At 58.1% G+C, this 20,700-nt stretch overlaps 1 protein-coding gene across 8 annotated transcripts; it reads right to left on the minus strand.

Annotated features, from left to right (window-relative positions):
- Positions 1 to 286: 286 nt before the first annotated feature.
- On the minus strand, positions 287 to 17,524 carry FZR1 (fizzy and cell division cycle 20 related 1). 8 transcript variants are annotated; one of them, XM_081499800.1, is made up of 15 exons: positions 17,342 to 17,524; positions 12,461 to 12,554; positions 5,969 to 6,089; positions 4,812 to 4,937; positions 4,647 to 4,710; positions 4,448 to 4,575; positions 3,970 to 4,052; positions 3,521 to 3,704; positions 2,837 to 2,902; positions 2,352 to 2,454; positions 2,085 to 2,269; positions 1,753 to 1,986; positions 1,356 to 1,460; positions 779 to 871; positions 287 to 485 (listed from the first exon to the last, which is right to left on the minus strand). In XM_081499800.1, exons 3-15 carry the CDS (start codon positions 6,035 to 6,037, stop codon positions 444 to 446), a joined length of 1,482 nt encoding a protein of 493 aa, XP_081355926.1. In that variant the 5' UTR covers positions 6,038 to 6,089; positions 12,461 to 12,554; positions 17,342 to 17,524; the 3' UTR covers positions 287 to 443. The 8 variants fall into 8 exon arrangements, with proteins under 8 accessions (XP_081355926.1, XP_081355925.1, XP_081355923.1 ...); XM_081499799.1 differs by having other exon boundaries at positions 770 to 871; XM_081499797.1 differs by lacking the exon at positions 12,461 to 12,554.
- Between the last annotated feature and the right edge of the window lie 3,176 nt (positions 17,525 to 20,700).

A 20,700-nucleotide genomic window follows, 5' to 3' on the forward strand; every position in this document is an offset into this window, starting at 1 on the left:
GGAGAGACCCCTCAAGAGGGCACGTCCCTGTGATCCCTCCTGGCCGACCGGCGTGGTGTCCAGCTGTCTGTCCTGTGGCAGGCGTGGGCGGCGGTGGCCACATGCTTTCGGGCATAGCATGCAGCCCTGATGAGGCAGTGGTGGTGACGGATGATGGAAGCGGCCAGTCCAGGAGTCGTCCTGCGCTGGGCACACTGTCCGAGCCGGGGCCGCCCAGGGTGGGGAGCCAGAGCCCCACTCCTGCTGCTGCCCGCCCCGGCCCTGCCCCAAACACCGGCCAACAGGGTTCTCAATCAGGCTTTAATGGAATCTTCAGGGTCTCTCCAGGCCTGGCTCCCGCCCCAACCCGCTGCCGATCTTGGGCCCATGTAGGGAGGAGCAGAGGGTCCATGCACGCTGACAAGGTGGTGCTCTGCGACCAGAACGGCCGGTAGCTGTTGAGTTTACCGGATCCTAGTGAAGAGGTTGAGGACGGACACGGACTCCTGCAGGGCACACAGGGGCGATGCTGAGCCCTCAACCCAGCCCCGCCGCTCAAGTGTGGGCGGGAAGCTCTGCCCGGAGGGACCCCAAGGCTCTGGGCCAGAGGAGGGGCCTGTGCGGGCACCTGGCATAGTGAGCGCCCCAGGATGTGCAAGGGGGCCAGGCAATGCAGAAGCAGAGAGGGGTGGGGAGTCCCGGAGAGATCCCGGCTGGCAGGGCGGGGGTGCGGGGGCACCCAGGACAGGCTGAGGGCACGCAATTGGGAACATCTGGTGCTGATACCGACCCACTTTACCTTTGTTGAACGGGTTTTGCTAAAGACATTCCAGAACCTCAGTGTCTCATCTCCAGCACCGGTGACAATGGCCTCTCCATCGGGGGACATGGCCTACGGGAGGAGAGAGAGGCCATTGTCCCCGCAGCTGTAGGCACCCGGGGAAAACACAAAGGACATCCTGCCTGCTGTGATGAGGGACGATCTCTCTGTGAAATTCGGCAAAGGACTCACTGGCTTAAGGACAGAAGTTTTTTTTGGAAAACACGAAAATGTTGACAAGAGCATGTGCGTAAGGAGAGGGGCTCCTGTCTCCAGACATGTAAGAATGGTTATTTAGTGAACCGTCTAGAGATGACCTGAGCAAGTACACGGTGGTTATCTGCAGCATCTTCCACTTCCATGTGGAAGCAGACATCTGGGGATCACACAGTGGGCAGAGCTACCCTTGCTCACAGGGCACGGAGCTGGTGAAACAGACTCAGAGTGACAATGCCACAACCTGTCACTTGGTCCTGGGGCCCGGAGCTGGCCCAGATGGGAGGATAGACCTGGGCAGCAGGGCGTACTGCCTCTTGGGCCTGGCAGGGAGACTTACCAGGTACAGGACCCGATAGGAGTGCCCGGTCAGCTTGGCCACCTGGGTCAGAGAGGGATACTTCCAGACCAGGATCTGGTTCTGTGAGTAGCCGTGCGTGCTCACCTAGGGGACAGAAAGGGCACTGTGCCGGGGCCCAGGCCCCCAGACACATCCACAAGGCACAAGAACACTAGGGCCTGCCTGAAGGGTGCAGAGACCAGCAGGTGACAGCCCCAGCCCGGCTCCCTGGTCCACAATTGGACTGACACGGGGACCACACTGCCCACGAGAGCCCTTGGGCCTCCCTGGGGGTCACTGGGTGTGGGTGCCTGTGTGAGGTTCTGCCAGACCTGGCTGGCCGGGGCCTGACTGCCTGCCCCCCTGCCGCCCACCTGTCCTGTACCCCACCACTCACCAGCTCGTTGGCGTGCTTGGACCAGGCTAGGTTGCACACCTGGGAGCCGGTGTCAATGCACTGCAGTGGCTGCCCCGTGAGTGTGTTCCAGAAGCGGATGCAGCGGTCAGCCGTGCCGCCACCGGACGCCAGCAGCCCATGCTGGTGGGGGGACCAGGCGATAGCCTTGACAGCGGCCAGGTGCTCTGTGTACTGCTGCACAGGGCTCAGGCTTGAGTGGTTCCATACCAGCAGCTGCGGGGACAGGGCTGTGAGGCTGGGTGTCCCTCAGGGCATACCCCCGTCACCCCTGCTCCATAGAGGGGGCTGCAGGGAGCGAGGGGCTGGCCTACCTTGTTGTCGTTGCCCCCCGAGGCGAGGAGCTGATGGTCGGTGGACCACTTGAGCCCGCACACCTCTTGCCGGTGGCCCTGCAGCCGCCGCTCTGACTGCAAGGGGGGCGTGCGGATGTCCCTCTGCAGGATCATGCGGTCCCGGCTCCCAGATGAGAGCTGGTCGGCGTTCCAGGCCAGAGCCCCTGCGGCCAGGTGGAGGGCAGGCTGAGGATGCAGCCTGGCCCCGCAGCACACCCCCACCCTTGCCCCCAGGCGGCTCCTCACCGACACGTGCCGTGTGGCCTTCCAGCATGGACAGCTTCTTCCCTGCAGCGGCATCCCAGATCTGCACGAAGCCCTTGTGTGTGCCGACAGCCACCAGGTTCCCCTAGGATGGCAACGTGGGTGGGCATCAGGCGCAGCATGGGGCCCTTCCCCACCCCAAGGTCTTGTAACGCATGCGCCATCGGATCCCCCTCCTAGGAACCTGGGCAGATAGTCTTACAGGGCTTAGGTTTGTCAAAACCCACATGACATGTGCAGAGATCCACACGCATCAACGTGTGGAGCAAACTTGCCCACCCCTGTGTCTGTCATCTAACCACCTGCACCAGGCTGGGGAAAGCCAGGGTGCAGATGTCATTGGGGCTGGACAAATGACCATAAGGCTCCTTCTGGGTGTGCAAGGCCCCCACCAATGTGGAAGTCCCCTTCAGTGAAGTCCCCTGTGCCAACCCTGCCCAGCAAGGCGATGGAGCTGGTGTACTGACCCTCTCAGACCAGCCCACGGAGGTCACTGAGTCCCCTTCCACGGAGAGGTCACAGAGCCGGGTCACCTGGTGGAAGGCGTAATGTTGGTGCGACAGACATGGGACCCGCTCCTCCTTTAAGGCCCAGATTGTCTATCCATCCATCCACCCATCCCTTCACTCTCTCATTCCCTCACACCTCAGGCCTGTGAGCAACGGCCTCACTGTGGGCCCCAGGAGGTAGCTGGGAGCTCAGGGACACACACAAGCACAGGGATGCTGACCGCACAGACTGGAGGGGCACGGGCATCACACCCTGGGGGCCCTGCAGCAGGCATCGGCCACGGGCTGTATGGGATGTGTATGCGGGTGTGCCAGCCTCCCTTTCTCTGAACCCACCTGCATGTAGTTCTGTCCCTCAAACATGCCGCCCTGGGGGCCAGCAGCCACTCAGAGGAGGGAGAGTTACTGCTGGGTGGGGAGCCCTGTGCTCAAGCCAGGATCAAGACTCTAACTCCCGGAAGCCAGCCTGGGGCAGGGATGGTCTGCACCCTGAGGAGATGAGGTAGGAGGAAGGGGTGGCTGGAAACTATCCAGGCCCCTGCAGCTCCCCCATCGCTCACACAGGGCCCGGCCTGGCTTGGCCGCTCCCTAGCACCACCCCCTGCAACATACATACACGTGCACGTGCTCAGCAGCACCCACCTGGCTGGTGCAGGCACTCCACAGGTACACGCAGGTCCCCAGCCCCACGCTGAGCACGTTGAGGGAGGACCAGTCCACCAGGTTCAGGTAGAAGTCATCCTGCAGCTCGGGAGCGTCCAGGACCTTGAAGGGGATCTTGGAGATCTTGCGCGTGGGTTTCCGTGGAGACCGCAATAACTTCTGACTGCAGGGAAGGGGCGGGGTAGTGGCTTTGCAGTGACTGCACGGACCTCACAGTCTCCCTTTCCAGCAGCCCCCGGTGTTTCCTGCTCATCCTGACACTCTGTGACTCCAGACCTGTGGGTGACCCCATGGTCACCGACCCTCCGCCATGGGTGCTCAGCCACCCTGAGCTCCGACAACCCACTTCCCCTCTGCCTGGAGCCTCCTCGACCTGTGCACAGCCCCCAGCACTGCCCCCTCCCCACCCCATGCGGGGCTGGACTCACCTCTTATTGCTGACGGGGGACAGGGAGTACGGGGACACGTCATTGCCATCATCGGGGCTAGAGCGCTTGGTGCTGAGGGAGTACTGCAGGTGGGGGATACCTCTGAGCGGATGCTGTGCCCCAAAGCCCCGGTGCCCTGAGCCCCTGGTGGGAGAGCACACAGGGCACCAAACCAGAAGCACTCTGACTAGAGACGTGTGTCCCCAGCAAACCAGGCCTGGCCCCCGAGGTGTCCTCCCACAGGCTTGCTGGTGTCCGCCCATCTCTCCTGCCCCCACAGCCACCAGCCCCTCAACTCAGAGTGTCAGGGGGGTCCCAAGCCGGGCCTCTGACGCTGCCCTGGGGCTGGCACGTGAAAGGGGTGGTGGGCGGCTTGGGGTGAGCCTGATGTGAGGCAGGGATTAAAGGGGCCCCCACCCTCTGGGACTCCAGCCCGCAGCAGGGCTGAATAGGAGGCGGTGGTGGCCAGTGGACTCACCGTGAAGAGGCCCTTCCTCTCAGGCGTGGAGGGCTGCAGCCGGCGGTCCTCTGTCTGTGGGTCCTGAACCTTCTCAATGCCAGCGCCGAGTAGCTCGTTCTTAAGCAGCGCCGAGTAGGCCAGGCCATCTGTGGGCACCAAGCTCCGTGAGGCCAGGCCGGGGGTGGGGGGCTGGGGCCAGGGGGACCTGAGTGCTGACCTTTGCCATTGTCTGAGGTGGCATCCTTGGCTTTCCGGTTCTGGCTGGGGGATTTCTCATTTTCCTGTGGGTGGCGAGGGAAGGAAGAGTGAGTGGGAAGGATGGGCCCCTGCCCCCAGGCTGCACAGTCAGGGTCTCACCCTCCGCCCTCTGGCAGCCCCTCACGTTGATCCTGTGGAAATTCACACTCCAGTTGGCACCGGCTCGTGAGGGGATGAAGCGGTCTCCGTGCTTGCTGGGGGAGGACACGGGGGAGTTGGCAGGGGTCAGGGTTCGCCGCATCTCCGCCACCTGGAAGGACGGCAGGGTGGGCTGGGTGCCTCAGAGCCCCCAAGGTCAGTGTCTCCTCCCTGACCGAGGCCCCGCCCACTATGTCTCCTTGTCCATGGCCTCTGGCTGAGGGTTTGATCTTGGGAGTAACCCACGTGCTGGCGCCTGTGAGTGGCACCACGTCTGAGGCTCAGTTCATGTGTCCTGCTCCCTGGGCAGGAAGAGGCCAGAGAGCGAGAGCCCAAGTGTGGGCATCGCCACGAGCTGCAATCCATTTTCCAGGGTCACACACGGACAGGAACTTGACAGCACAGAACACAGAGTGTCCAGCCTGTGGTCCCGCCACCCACATCCCCACAGTCTCTTCCCCGGCCCCCGCATCAGGCAGTGGGAATGTCCCAGAACGTCCTTTCTCCTATAAGGGAGGTTCAACTGTGCTCCCCAGAGAGATGCTGAGGTCCCACCCCGGGACCTGGGGTGCAACCTTAACTGGAAATAGGGTCTCTGCAGGTGTTCTCAAGTTAAGATGAGCTCACACTGGAGCAGGGCGGCCCCAAACCTGAGGCCTGAGTCCTCAGAGAAGACCGAGACATCAGCACACAGAGGAAGGGGACGCAGAGACAAGGCAGAGGTGTGCCCAGGAGTGCCAAAACCCCAGACACTGGAAGAGGCAGGAAGGAGCCCACTCTAGACAGCCTGCGCAGAGCCAAGAGTGCTGAGAAGTGGTGGGCACAGCCTGCCACGTGTTGGGAGCCTACAACATGGCGGAGGGGGTGAGAGCTTGGCAAAGAGCAAAACAGCTCCCCCTATTCCTCTGTCCCAGTCCCCCAGAGAATGAGGGGTCTTGTGGCCCCAGCAGCAGAGGAAGTGTCAGGAGGTGCTGGGGGGTTCACACCTGGGTGTGACCACGCTGCCACCGTGGGGGAGAACGTGTGTGTCCTCTGTTCTCAAGGGACAAAGCCCAGTGGCTGAGCACACCTGGGCCCCCACCGGCCCCACCCCACAGGCTCCACCGGGCAGGATGGCGGTGGCGCGGCGGCCCCAGCACTCACGCATGGCATCGTGTTCTCGTTCTGGATGACAATCTGCCGCAGGAGGCGCCGCTCATAGTCCTGGTCCATGGTGAGGCGGGCAGGCACAGCCCACCAGCCGTGCTCAGCGGCCCTGGACAGCCTGGTGGGGAGGGGGAGGAGGTCAGCACCGGCAGACAGCAGCCCCCACCACCTCTTGGTGACCACGGGGTACCCTGGGCGACAGCCGAGTCCCCCGGCCATGTGGGGCCTTCCCCCTAGGAGCCCAGAGCCTAGGATGCCTAGGAGCCTAGGATGGGGCAGACAGGCCCCTCTCTGGTTATCCTGTGGGGAATCTGCCCCCAGGCCCCCTCCTCTTCCTGCACAGGCCCCGGTCTCGCCACCTCTGGACCATGTCCTCGCTCCTGGGGTCCCTAGTGGGAGGAGGGGTGGTCCTGATCCCTCTTCCTCTAAGCAGAGCAGCTTTGGTCCCAAAGCACAGAACAGGGTGCAGGAGTGGGGAGGGGGGTCCATCAGCTGCCTGGCCCTCCCCACGAAGCTGACTGGGCACGAGGCCTACCTGGTGGAGGGACTTCGCCACCAGTGGACAGACAGGTCCCCTCCCCCCCCAGGTCCCCCGGTCAGGAGGCCTCTCTGAGGACAGGAGTCAAGAGTGAAGCATGAGGGGAGGCTGAAGAGAGAGGCCTGAGGCAGGAGGGCTATGCACCTTCCAGGACAGGACGCCTCAGAGAGCAGCGCAACCTGTCCAGGGAGACCGCAGACCTGGGTCCGGGGTGCCCACGACCACACGCTAGCCTGTCGCCTCCCCTGATGGAGGGCAGCATGAGGCTCGGGAGGGAGCCAAGCACAGCATCCCCAGACCCCGCCGCCTCTCCCCGCCACTGTCACTCTACTCCTTCGGTTGGAGGGCCGTGTGCAGGTGGGGCCAGGCTAGCTCCAGCCCCCGAGCCTCCAGGCCAGGACACAGCTGGTGACAGACCAAACATGAACTAAGAAAGCAAAGGCTGGCCAGAGATTAAGTTTACTAATACAAATTCCTAGATGTAGTGCCCTGGTGAAATCCACTCCTGCCTTAAAAATATATATATGGTAAAGTACACATAACATAAAATTCACCATCGTCACCACTTATAAGTGCACAGCTTAATGGCACTAAACACATTCACACTGTCGTGCAACGATCCCCCCATCATCTCCAGAACTGTCCCATCTTCCCAAACTGAAGTTCTGGCCCCATGAAACACTCACTCCCTGTTCTGTCCCCATTAAACACTTGACCCCCCAGCCCCTTGCCCCTTTTAACTCTTCAAGAAATCAAATATACACAGTCAGGTGACCCAGCAACTGCACTTTGAGATTTATGCAGATATACACCTAGGAGAAAGGAAACAGACCCACAAAGAAGCCAGTATTCAAGCGCCTTTACATACACTATTCACGAAAACCAAGAAGGGAAACCCAAGAGTCGTCGACAGTGAATGGATGAACAAATGTGGTCCCTCCACAGAGTGGAGTATCACTCAGCCTTAAAAAAGGAAGGAGGTTCTGACACCTGCCACACCACGGGTGGGCCTTGAGGACATGGTGCTCAGTGAGAGAAGCCAGACAGAAAAGGCCACATACTGTGTCATTCCACTCTTAGGAGGTCCCAGAGGCGTCAAATCCATGTAGACAGAAAGATCAAAGAACATTTGCTCTTACATGTGACCACGAGACTACAAGATGCTCAGGTGGATCTGCCCACGTCCTACTTCCACACCTCAGACACAGACTCCCCGAGTTCCTGGGCCTAACCCTGGGCTGAGCCTGTCAGGTCCTCATCCCTCACTGGGATCATGCCACGCACAGGGCGTCTTCAGTGTGGCTTTGGCCCAAAGGCAAACACTTGGTCAAAGCAAAGCCAGTGGGGTTTGACCCTGAGAGACGATAACACAGCCACCCGTCACCTGTGAACTGGCTGCCTGCACCCTCTTGCAAAGATGAGGACAGCGAGGCTGGGCAAGGGGTCACGGGTCAGGTGGGGCAAACAGGGTTCCTGCCTGGAGGTCCACCTGCCCTCCCTCCCCTACCCCAGGCCCACAGCACTTGGCCTGGGGCTCTTCCAAGCCCATGCTGGCCCACATCCCTGTCATGGACAGACAGCAGACTTCCCACTGAGAGAAATGGGTTTGGAACACCGCCAACCTCCACTCCCATTTCAGGTGAATCTGTGAAAGAAGCCACCCCTTCATGGTCATTGGCATCCTGTCTGGCAGAGGTCCCTGGACACATTTTGTCTACTGTGGCCACAAGATAAAGCCTCTGAAATGACTGCCAGTCATCTCCCTCTCTGGCCTTCTCCTCCTCCTCCCCCAAGGGGCCCGTGAGCAAGCTATGAGCACGCAGGACACTGAGGAGCCATTGAGCTCTGTTCTAGTGTCCGAGTTAGGTCAGTGGCTGTCCCTGCTTGGCAGACACGGAAACCAGGCTCAGAGGGCTAACTTCCCAGCCCGACATACTGAATGTACTCCGCAGACCTAAACAGGGCCTTAGCTGCCACATGGTGGGCAGGAAGCTCCCTGGAGCCCATGTGCTCAGTGGCACCCCCTCTGGGGCCTCAGCTCAGGGATGGCGAGGGGGTTGCCCACAGGGCTGATGGAAACCAGGACCTCTCCATTCACAGACCAAAGCCACCATGTCAATGCCCCTGGTGGCTCCGTGTGTGGTCAGATGGCAGGGCCCAGAGAGCAGTGCAGATGCAGCCTGCACACCAGAAGCTAAGAGCCCAAAGCACTGAGGTCATTGCAGAGTACGTGGAGACTGGTTTTCTGGGATGCCCAAAGGAGCTGCTGCTAAGACGCTAAGGGTCCAGGCACCGGGCGTGCACTAAATCTGAATCCAGTCAGCACGCCCACGTGAAGTGCCCTTCATCATCTGTGGGCTCTGTCCCTACAGGACAGTCTGCAGAAGGCCGTGCGGCAGGCAGGCAACTCACTGCTGACAGCTGTGGCTGCTGAGGATCAGAGAGGTCCCTAGTCCCTGATCGTGGCTGTGTTCCTTCTATGGCAAAACGGGCTCTGCAGACGGGGTTAAGGCCCCTGAGGTGGGGACGACCCAGGATTCCCCAGGAGGCCCAATGTCATCACAGGGTCCTTATAAGAGGGAGGGGGAGGATCAAAGCAGAGATGGGAGATGCTGCCTCCCACCTCACACTACAGAGCTCCAGGATCAGAGGACACACCCTCGCCCGCGGAGGAAACACTCCCACCCGCTGTTGGCAGGAGCTGAAATCTGGCAACAGCTTTCAAAATCTAAAAACGCACATCCTTTTTGACTTCTAAGAATTTCCCCTTAGAAACTCTGGCACACGTGTGCAAACCCGTGTGTACAGGGAAGCTGCTGTACGCAGGCTGCTCAGGAAAGCAGGGGACAGAGCTCAGATGTCTATGTGGGGGGCCTGGCCTTTTTCCCCCACTGCCAGAGGCATTGCAGTAAAGCGGTGGGGGTCTTGGGGACCCACTGCACAGACAACACGCTATGCAGAACAAGCTATTTTCGGAAGGCTTAGATGGTCAGCTCTGGGAAGGGGAACTAGAGGACGGGGTCTAGTGAGGAAGGAAGCCCTGGTCTCGTGCCTTGTCACTTTGTGCTTCTTGGACTCTGTGTCTCGGGAACTCGCCAGCCATTCACAGAAATAAGCAGCCAGACACAGCGGGGGTCATGCACACCCGGCGTGAGACCAGAAGAGTCTCCATGGTAGGGGCGCGGCCAGCTCTGCACCGGAAGACTCTGCCTGCTCCGCTTGTCTCCTAACAACTCCTGGCTTTCCAGCCACTGCCCCACTGGAGGAGGCTTCCCCTGCAGTTTCTCACTAACCCCTGACCTCGCCCAGCCCTCCAGCCCGCAGGATTTCTAGTTATCAGGCACTCAGTCAACCTAGTGGTCCTCACCAGGGTGGTTCCGCCCTGGGGACACCGGGCCGAGTCTGGGGACATCTGTGCTTGTCATGACTGTGGGTGCTGGAGATGCCACTCCACGCCCCAGTGCCTGTCACGGCCCCCCAGTGAGGATGACCCAATGCAGTGCTGGGGGAGGGCCCTACAGGGCCAGGCCAGTGAAATGACAGAGCATGGGCTGGCCCTGGGTTGGCAGGGACCCAGGGGCCAGAAGGTAACCCAGTGTCCAAGCCCCAAGAGCCCTCCTAACAGCTGGGGTCCCACCCAAGGAAGAAAACAAGGGCAGGTGCTCGCCTCCAGTCACTGCAGCCCCAAGGGTGAGCAGGAACCACCCCTCCCTGAGCCCACAGAGGAAATGAGGTCAGACAGTGCCCTGTGGGGCAGGACCCAGGATAGTGCGTCCCTCCCACTATCACTGTCGAGGCCTCCTCAGGTGAGAGCAGCATCCTGGGCATACCCCTGGCTAGTTCGTGCCAGGCCCACAGGGCCGTGCCTGCTTCTAGCAGTGCTCAGACCAACTGCAGGTCCTTTGGGGCCTTGCTTATCTTGAGAACCGCTCCTGCTGTTTTCCTGCTATGGGGCTCTGAGGCCAAGGAGACACCCCGTGACGTGGCTGATGACTCAGGGCTCCAGGCAGCTGCCGGCCTCCCCCATCCCCAAGGCACTGCTGACATCCCAGCCATCCAGGTCACTGTGGGTGTAGAGCAGCCCCCCAGGCCCTCATCTGTCTGATGCTAGGAGGATCACCCCAGTTGTGTGGATCACTGATGTCCCCAGACACACTCCAGTGTCCCCTGAGGTGTGGGGGGGAGGCGCAGCATCATCCTAGAGGGGGTAACTCTGGCCTCTGGGAGGGAGGTCACACAGGCTCCCCAAATGGAGCACGGGCTAGGGGTAGGGAGGGGAGGACACAAGCTAGCAGAGCCTGTGGGTACTGCCTCCTGGGGGACAGGACTCTGCTCCCAGCCCTGTGGGGAGGTTGTCAGGACACATGCAAGGGCAGGGACATGAAGCCCACCTGTGCCCCTCCCGCAGCCAGTGGAGCACCAGACAGTCCAGATGCATGGCTCAATGCAGTCCCCAGGCTCAACTCTCTCTCCATTCCACAAAGGAGGGACCCTGGGGCTCGGGAGGCTGGTGGGCACCCTGGCACCAGCAGGCCGGCCGTCTAAAGCTCCCAGGCCCCCTCGGGACTGGTCATTACAGCCAGGGCGCATCAGCATCGGCCAGCTGCAGCTGGAGCTATCCAATTAGGGGTCATGATAACCAATGCTTGGGGCTCCCTGAGAACCACCATCTCGGGGCACAGCCTCTGAGGGGGTCCTCGACCCTCCAGGACGCACCCTCCCGGCCCATGAGGCGTGCAGGTGAAGAACCTGAAGACTGTGGTAGCTCTGGTGCCAGTCCATGGCTTCCTGACCATCAGCCCCTGAGAAGGCAGGGTAACTGGTCGTCTTGTTCCAGCCAGACTCTGACGGGTGGGGGAGAAGTGCCACAGAGAGAGACCCAACCAGAAAGGGGGAGGTCTTCCAATTTTCTGCTCCCAGCAGAGTCTCTGCTTTTGCCTTTTCCACGTCAGCGCAGGCTGGCCAGCCCTGGTGGATCCCCTTCTTGTGATCATCACCAGTCCCAGGGCGGGCTGTGGAGGGGGCCAGAGCTGGCTGTGAGTCTGGGCTTCGACCCTTACTGGCTAACTGGCTCAGGCAAGCAACTTCTCCTCTCTGAACCTGTCTCTTCATCTCAAAAGTGGGGATAATGGAGTAACATCACAAGTGCAAGGGTGAAACCGGGTGCAACTTCCATGGAGCAGCTGGTAGAGTCTGACCCAAAGGGGACGCTAGGGAGCAGAGCTGGTCTCCTGGGCTCAGTGAGGAGTGCACGACAGGTCCCAGCTGCACCTGCTTCCCGCCCCTCCACTGCCCAGCGATGTAGGCTGTGTGGCATGTGGGGAGGACAGGGCAGGGCCCCATCTTCTCCCCTACTGTCCTCACAGGTGACAAGGATTGGTCTCCCCTTGGACTAGGGAGGATCATCCCGAGAACATGAGAGGGGCGGGATTCCCGCTGGCAGGAGGGCTGGCCATAGCTGTACAGGCGTTGACTCCTGATTAGGACCTGAGCTCTGGGCCTTGCCACAGAGAAGGCACAGACAGGGACCTGAGAAGGGAGTGGCTGCACCTGCAGAGGAGACCCAACCAGCTAGCAGCTCCTCACGTCTAAGGACAAGAAAGGACAAGGCTGAGGACGGCCAGAGTCAGAAAGGGCTATGCCCAATAGGGGACAGAGTGCCTTCCAAGTGACTGAGGAGAATCACTGGGGTGGGGAGGCCTGGCGGCGCACCTGAGGAGCCTCTTCTTGTCATTCATTCATTCACTCACTCATTTAGCAGACGCTTATAGCCCTGTGTGTGGGCAGGTGTAGGAGCTGCCAAGCAGGGAGTCTCCTGGGAGTCGTGGTGCCCCAGAACTCACAGCCTGGAGGTGTGGAGAGACTTGTCAACACAGCTCTCCTGCCTGTGACCACACCCCCAAGGAAGTCTCACCTCCAGGTGAAACTGCCACTCCAACCCTCACCCTCACCTCGTGGCTCACAGGGCACCCCCTCCGATCAGACTGGGTGAAGCTTTGAGGCCTTAAGGGCATCTGGGTCTGCAGCAGCTCAAAGGATGCAAGCCTATGGAAAGGAAGAAGGACTTGAGCACCACAGCAGTGACTCATGACCATCTATATGATCACAACTCCTGATCGTGTCCCACCAGGACCCCAGAGCCTTCACAGATTTCTGCATCCGCCTGCACACCCGGGGACAGTGACCTCACTCCTGACAGGCAGCCATGAGTGTCGGAGGTACTTCCTCCATCTCCTCACTGTGGTTCCCACCCATGGGTCCAGGGTGGGAGTGGCAAAAAGCCTAGCATGTTGAGGGCAGCCCCCCCTCCACCACATACTGATAAGCAGCCAGGTCGTTTCCTGTGGGGACCCTTCTGGGCACTGTGGGGTTGAGTAGCATCCCTGGCCCCACCCACTGATGTTGCACCCCCAGTTTTGATGGAGACCCTCTGGTTTAGGGGACTCTTTAGGGGGAAAAGTTGCCTCCTCCAGTTCTGAAGACTAGCACTGACCTCTCAGTGCTCAGCCCTTCTATGAGTGCAGACAGACACTCACGCCTACCCTCCATCTGTCCCCCCCACCTCCTCAAGTGGCCTCCCCGCCACCATGGCAGCCTGACCCTGCCTCCCGCAGCGGCTTCAGGCCTGGTAGAGATGACACTCTCACTGAAGGTCACAACCCTATGACTCCCAGGCTAGTTCTGATCTGGGGAAGAGCCGGGGGTTGGAAGGCATGGTCTAGGGGGAGCACACTGGGGGCAGGAAGAGGGAAAGGTAACGAGGCTGGAACAATCTCCTGGGCTGTGCCTTGGGGCGGCTGGTGGCAGGGGTGGGGAAGGGTGGGAGAGGGGTTTGATGAGAGGTGCTTTAGTGGGCTGGTGGGGAGCTGGGATCTGCTTGCTCAGGTGAGAAAGCAAGTGGTCCTAACAAGATGGGGGGGCTGGAGAGGAGGAGTCCCAGGTGAGGCTGGGGGACACAAGGGAGGGGGCTGGGAAGGTCTGAGGAAAGGGCCACCTTTTCTGGACACGTCACATGACACCTAGGGGAGGATGACAGGCCGATGGCCACGTGGGCCTGTGGGCAGGAGCCAGGTCTGGGCACCAGTAGCAAATGAGGACAGGAAACTGAGGGTGAGGGGAGGCCACCGAGAGAGCAGAGGTGTCCTAGCCGAGATGGAACAGGAGGGTGCCCCAGCTGTCCCCAGCAGCTCTCTTCACAACAGACAGAAAGTGCCAACAGCCCAGGGGCCTGCCAACTGGTGCAGAGACATGACAGAGCCCATTCAGATGACAGAATTATCCAGCCACAAAAAAGAGGACATGCTACAGCATGAACGAACCCTAAAGACATGATGCTCAGTGAGAATAGCCTAACACAAAAGGCCACGTGTTGTGTGATGCCATTTATACAAAATGCCAGGAACAGGTGGATCCAGAGACTAAGAGTGGGTTAGTGGTCGCCAGAGGTGAGAAGGGGCTGGGAGTGAGTGCTGATGGAAATGCTCTGGAACTACAGTGGTGACAGATGCACACACCACATAAACATACTGAAAACCACCCAACTGCACAATTTAAGTGAGTGAATTGTGGAGCACGATGATTTTATCTGAGTAAAGCTGTTACCCACAAAAATAAGACAATAAGAGAAACATCAGTGGAGCAGTTAATCCTAAAGGAAATCAACCCTGAATATTCACTGGAAGGATTGATGCTGAAGCTCCAATACTTTGGCCACCTGATGTGAAGAGCCGACTCATTGGAAAAGACCCTGATGCTGGGAAAGATTGAGGGCAGGAGGAGAAGGGGGTGAAAGAAGATGAGATGGTTGAATGGCATCACTGACTCAATGGACTTGAGTTTGAGCAAACTCTGGGAGATGGTAAAGGACAGGGAGGCCTGGTGTGCTGCAGTCCATGGGGTCGCAAAGAGTTGGACATGACTTAATGACTGAACAACAGTGGAGGAGACTGAAGGACAGAGGGGAAGGTGCAGGCTGCCATGTGAGTGGTGGTGGGATGACTAAAGGAGGCTGGGCCAAGAGGGGGCACAGTGCGTGCTCTCGTTCCCTTCACACCTGAGGACACTGAGGCAGGAGAAGGCAATCACTTGCCAAGGACACAGGACATGGCAGTCGGGGCCACCAACGTCCCGTGGAGACTGTCAGTGGGGGCTTGAGCCCTGCGCCCTGACTTAAACACTCCCTGTTTTCTCTGGGCAGACTCCGCAGCAGCCAAAGACTGGAGGAGGCAGTGAGGGGCAGGCAGGGCCGAGACCAGTGGAGCTGACGAGCTGGCTGATACAACGAAGCAGCAGCACTGCTCCCAGGAGCACTGGGAGCTATTGGGGCAGAAGAGGAGGGCTGAATACCCCTTTCCCAGCTCTGCAGGCCACTGGCTCCCTGTGCCAATCCCCAAGACGGACTGCCCACCCTCTATCAGCTCCAGCCAGGGCTCTCCAGCCCCAGCGTCGCAGGGCACTGACACGGAGACTCTGCATGCATGGGCTCTGGTCGGTGCTCTGGTCCCAGGCCGCCAACTTTGGCACCGTGGACTTTCAGGATCAGGGCCAGATCACTCTCGGTGGGGAACCGTCCTGGGCGCCATGGGGCGTGGAGCCCCATCTCTGCCCCCACCCCTTCAATGTTAGGAGCCTCCCCAGTCATGACAACCACAGATGTCCCCAGACATTGCCAGTGTCCCAGACAAAAATCTCCAGAAGAGAAGGATTACAGGGTGCTCCAAGTCGGCTGGTTTCTTTCTTTAAGAACAAGTCCCTCGACCTCCAAGTCAGCCTGGAGTCCCAGACAGATTGGAAGATAGAGTGGCTTCTGATCCTCATCCCTCTCAGTAACACTGAGCGAAAGGCCCCACAGCCAATGCCACTGTGGGCCTCCCCAAAGGCAGAAGTCCCTGGTACACAAAACCTGCCCCAATCAGCAGCCCCAATAAATATGAATAGCAAGAGACTTCCTGCCAGAACAGAGGGCCCAGTGTGAGCATCTATGCAGATCTGCTTTTGAAGCATCGTGAGACTTCAAGGTCCCCCATGCCCAGCCCCAGACAGACACCACCAGCCCAGGCACAGACTCTGAGACCTTCCTGGGCAATAGTCCTGGCAGCAAGCTGGCTGGTGCAGTCATGGGAGACACTGCCCCCCACCACAGCAAAGCAAGTGTCCTTTGAGCCAAGCACTGTCCGACGACCAGGGCCCTGGGTTTTGGAGAGGCAGGGCCTGCATCCTTAATGGAACCCTCTGGGAGCAATCAAACCTCACTCACGACACAAAGCACCAGCGAGTGGCCAGCACACCTGCTTCCACTCTCAAGTTCAGAAGAAATACGAGCCCGGCGTGGCCAAAACAGAAGGGACCCTCCACATCACAGGCCACGAGGACGCACGAGACAGTCTGCCCATAAACGGGCTGGGAGGTGTTCCAAGCGACAATGTGCACCACTCTGGGGACAGCCCCCCTACTCCCACATCTCATCAGCTTCCAGAGGACAGATCCAGTCCCTACCAGGAGAGACCCCCTCAAAGGTCTTCATTACACAGACATTCCCACCTGGCCCCATCTGGGGGAGGGATCTGGCTGCATGAGGTCTTAGCGGACGGTTTTTCTTTAGGTAAACTGTCCTCACTCAAGGGATAGTAAGAAGTGGGGTGGAGGGGCACAGAGGAGGGGGTGTTGCCTCAACAGCCAGAAGCATGAGGTCATTGCTCAGTGTACCAGGGTGGGGGTGGGGGAATCTAGTCCCCAATCTGAAAGGCCCCTTGAACCCAGAGATATGATGAGGGAAAATAAAGCGGGTTTAGGCTGGACATGGACACAACAGTGGAACTCAGGCTTTTAATTGGGGGCAGGTCAGAATAGTGCAAGGCCAATGGGAGGCGGGGGTCAGTTTTTAGTTGGGAAAGATGGCTGTGATGGGGTGACTTTGGCATTTCCCAAGTGGCTGCGCTTGTGCTTGGAGGAAGACCAGAATGATCCCGGGGTGGAGGGCGGTTGGGCACAGCCAGGCGGTCTCAGATTTTGGTGGAGTCAGCGGCGAAATGGAGAGGTGGATTCTGGGTGGGTCGTGGTCAGAACGGGACAAACTGAGGAAGGAGGGAGGTAGGAGCAGAAACCAGAGGGGCCGGGAGCCAGGGGGGCACTTATGTATTCAAAACTCGTCGTCTAACTGCTTCCCTGTGCCAGGAGCACAGAGGGGCGCAGTGAGTACAATGGGGAGCGCCGACGGACAGGGTCTCCGTACCCTCAGCCCGGTTGTTCCAGGGTCCACAAGGCTTGGATTGTCTTTTACCCGGGTGGGGGCGGGGTTTGGTCCAGGCCTGGGTGAGTCGTGACAGCTTGGGGGCGGGCGGGGGGCAGTTTCAATTTGGGCCGGGCCCGAGCTCGGGACACCCGAGGTTGACAGGCCAGAGATGTAGAATACGGATTAGGGCGTCGGCCGGCCGTTTTGGTGGGCGGAGTGGGGAGACCCCCGGTTTAGGGGTGGTCAGAGCTCAACCTCATAATTAGAAAGAACAGGGACGCTGACCTCGCGGGGAGATGGCGGGCTGCAGGTGGCTCGGGTTGGGGAAGTAATCCAGGGCCTGGCCTGGGGGAAGGCTCGGACATGGGGGTTCGGACGGGAGGTGAGATGCTGAGGTCACTCGGGCCTAGCTCGGACTAGGGGGCGGCGCTCGGGGTTCTGGCCGGCTTCCGGAGTGGGGCTCGAGCTTGGGAGTAGTGGGCCGGATCGCCGGTTTGTTTTCCGGGGCCCGGGACAGACCCACGCCGCTGCCAGGCCCGGCCCGGCTCCGGGGTCGCAGCTCCGGTCCAGGGGGCGGGTCCCCAGACCTCAGCCGCCTCACCTGGCTCGCTCCCGTTCGCCCGCTGGCTCCACCGGCCCCGCCTCTCCCGGCGCCGCGACGCGCCCACCTGCGCTGCGCGCAGCTCCGCTGCGTCCGGCCGCGGCCGCAGCTGACGGGATCCCCGGCTCCGCGCTCCTTAATATGGCGTCGGCCGCTGCTCCGCGGCCTCCGGCGCCCTCCTCCGCCGCGCGCGCTCCCGCGGCCGGCCACGCCCCCGCGCCGGCGCGCTGCGTGCCGCCGCCACGCCCCGCCACGCCCCCGCGCGCCCGGGCCTCGGGCCCGCGCCCCATCACGCCCCGCCCACTCCGGGCGGTTGCGCCTGCGCGCCTCGGGCATCTCGGGAGGACGTGACGTAAGTTGCGATTCGAATCAATACAGGAAGCGTGGCGCGGCAGGTTGCCCAGGGCAACCGCGCCTGAACCGCATCTGTGGCTCTGGGTAGGCGGCTACGTGGGAATCTGGGGTAGTAGTGACACGGTTCAGTTTAGGGCGTGGTTCTTAGAGGACCACGCAGAAACAGGTGCCCCCTGGGCAGACCCACCATCGCAATGAATGACGCAGTCACACCCCCAGATAAGCGCAGGTGGGTGTGCTTTGCTGCTTGTGCAAACCCCACTGCCTGTTGAAACACATTTACTCACTCATTCATTCAATACCATATTATAGTCCTCTGGGTGCTCCTCCAGATCCTCCAAGCAGGGAACTGAGAAATGGAGTATTTCCTGTGGTGTCAATAACCAAGGATGTCACAGTCATCAGCAATTGTAGCCCTCCAGTGTGAGCCAGTGAACCTGAGGGAACTTGGGAAGGAGAAGAATATCTGCCCTCTATCAGCCCTCAGACTACAGTCACTCCCTCTGGTGAGCCCAGAGGAACTCAGGGTGTGAAAACAGGATATGGTCCCCAGATAGCTGAGGTGCATATCAAAGGATGATTTCACTGAGCCCAGACTCGAGCATCTTCTCATACAGAGAAAAGCACTAAATTCCTTAACTTGGTTTATCTGGTTTTCTTTAATTCACAAAATTACTTAAGACATTCAGACTACTTGCCTTTTGTTGCAAAACTTCTATGTAACCTGACTCCTACACACACACACACACACACACACACTCTCCTCCAAGCAGTTCTCTCAGGGTTACTTGAGATGCTGCCTCCCGGACTTAAGTCCTAAAAATTTCCTCCAAATAAAACATAACTCTCAGCCTCTAGGTCACTTGTATTTTTCTTTTCTTTTCAGTCGACAAAACATAAAAATCTCTGTTCAAAAAATGGGCAAAGGATCCAAATGGACGTTTCTCCAAAGAAATAAATGGCCGACTCATGAAAAAAAATACCACCTGTAGTACAGGGAGAAATGCAAATCAGATCACAAAGCTACCACTTCAGCCTACTGGATGGCTATGACTTAAAAATAAATAAATAAAACACCCCACCACCACCCGGAAATAGAATGTTGGCAAAGGCATAGAACCCTCATACATTGCTGGTGGGATTGTAAAATGGGGCAGCCACTGTGGGAACAGTTCAGCCAGTGCCCATAAAGTTATATGTAGAATTACCAGATGACCCAGCAAGTCCACTCCTAGAATTGGAGATCTGTGTGCAAATTAATAAACAGAAGCTTCATTTAAAATGGAGTTAGGGAGTTCCTTAGCAGTCTGGTAGTTAAGACGTAGTGTTTTCACTGCTGTGGCCACCTGGGTTCAATGCCTCATAGGGTAGCTAAGATCCTGCAAACCAAAAAAAAAAAAAAAAAAACTCAGAAAAAAACGAGTCAGGAAGCCAGAACTTGGCCTGCTTTCTTTGTTTCTTTTTGGCTGCACTGGTCTTCCTTCATTGCTGCCTGTAGGCTTTCTCTAGTTGCAGCAAGCAGTGGCTACCTTTGTTGCAGTGCATGGGATTTTTTTTTTTATTTCAGTGGCTTCTCCTGTTGCAGAGCAGGGCTCTAGAGCTCAGGTTCAGCAGCAGTGGCTCACAGGCTTAGTTGCCCCATGGCATATGAAATCTTCCCGGATCAGGGATCAAACCCAGGTCTCCTGCATTGGCAGGTCTCCTGCATTGGCAGGTATATTCTTAACCCCTGGACCACCAGGAAGTCCCAGAACAGGGCTTTCTTAAATCTTAATGTAACTGAATATGACCCTATGGAGCCTTCCAGGAACCAGACCCCACCCCACCCCATGTCCTCCAACAGCCTCTTGTCCACAGAAAAACTTTAGACTCCTAGGTCTTCCTCGAATTCCAAAGGATAAATTTTATCAGTGAAAGTGAAAGTCGCTCAGTCGTGCCCAACTGTTTGCGACCCCATGGTCTATACATTCCATGGAATTCTCCTGGCCAGAATACTGGAGTGGGTAGCCTTTCCCTTCTCCAGGGGATCTTTCCAACTCAGGGATCAAACCCAGGTCTCCCACACTGCAGGCAGATTCTTTACCAGCTGAGCCACAAGGGAAGCCCAAATTTTATCAGAGAAGTGAGAAAATGCAGAAAGAAAGGAAAACAGTCAAGCAACACAAAATAATAATAGTTTAGACATTAAAGTCAAGGAAAGATATACCCAACTGAATGCAGAGTTCCAGAGAATAGCAAGGAGAGATAACAAGGCCTTCTTCAATGAACAATGCAAAGAAATAGAGAAAAACAACAGAATGGGAAAGACTAGTGATCTCTTCATGAAAATTGGAGATATCAAAGGAATACTTCACGTAAGGATGGGCATGATAAAGGACAGAAAGAGTAAGGACCTAACAGAAGCAGGAGAGATTAAGAAGAGGTGGCAAGAATACACAGAAGAACTGTACAAAAAAGATCTTAATGACCTGGACAACCACAATGGTATGATCACTCACCTAGAGCCAGACATCCTGGAGTGTGAAGTCAAGCGGGCCTTAGGAAGCATTACTACCAACAAAGCTAGTGGAGGTGATGGAATTCCAGCTGAACTATTTCAAATCCAAAAAGATGATGCTGTTAAAGTCCTGCACTCAATATGTCAGCAAATTTGGAAAACCCAGCAGTGGCAACAGGACTGGAAAAGGTTAGTTTTCATCCCAATTCCAAAAAAGGGCAGTGCTAAAGAATGTTCAAATTACCATACAAGTGCGCTCATTTCACTTGCTAGTAAGGTTATGCTCAAAATCCTTCAAGCTAGGCTTCAGCATTACTTGAATCGAGAACTTCCAGATGTACAAGCTGGGTTTAGAAAAGGCAGAGGAATCAGAGATCAAATTGCCAACATTTGTTGGATGGTAGAGAAAGCAAGGGAATTTCAGAAAAACATCTACTTCTGTTTCATTGACTACACAAAAGCATTTGATTATGTGGATCACAACAAACTAGAAAATTCTTAAAGAGAT

This window comes from Giraffa tippelskirchi, chromosome 6 (assembly GCF_054371585.1).
Source record: "Giraffa tippelskirchi isolate mGirTip1 chromosome 6, T2T-mGirTip1v1.2.pri, whole genome shotgun sequence".
Taxonomy (NCBI): domain Eukaryota; kingdom Metazoa; phylum Chordata; class Mammalia; order Artiodactyla; family Giraffidae; genus Giraffa; species Giraffa tippelskirchi.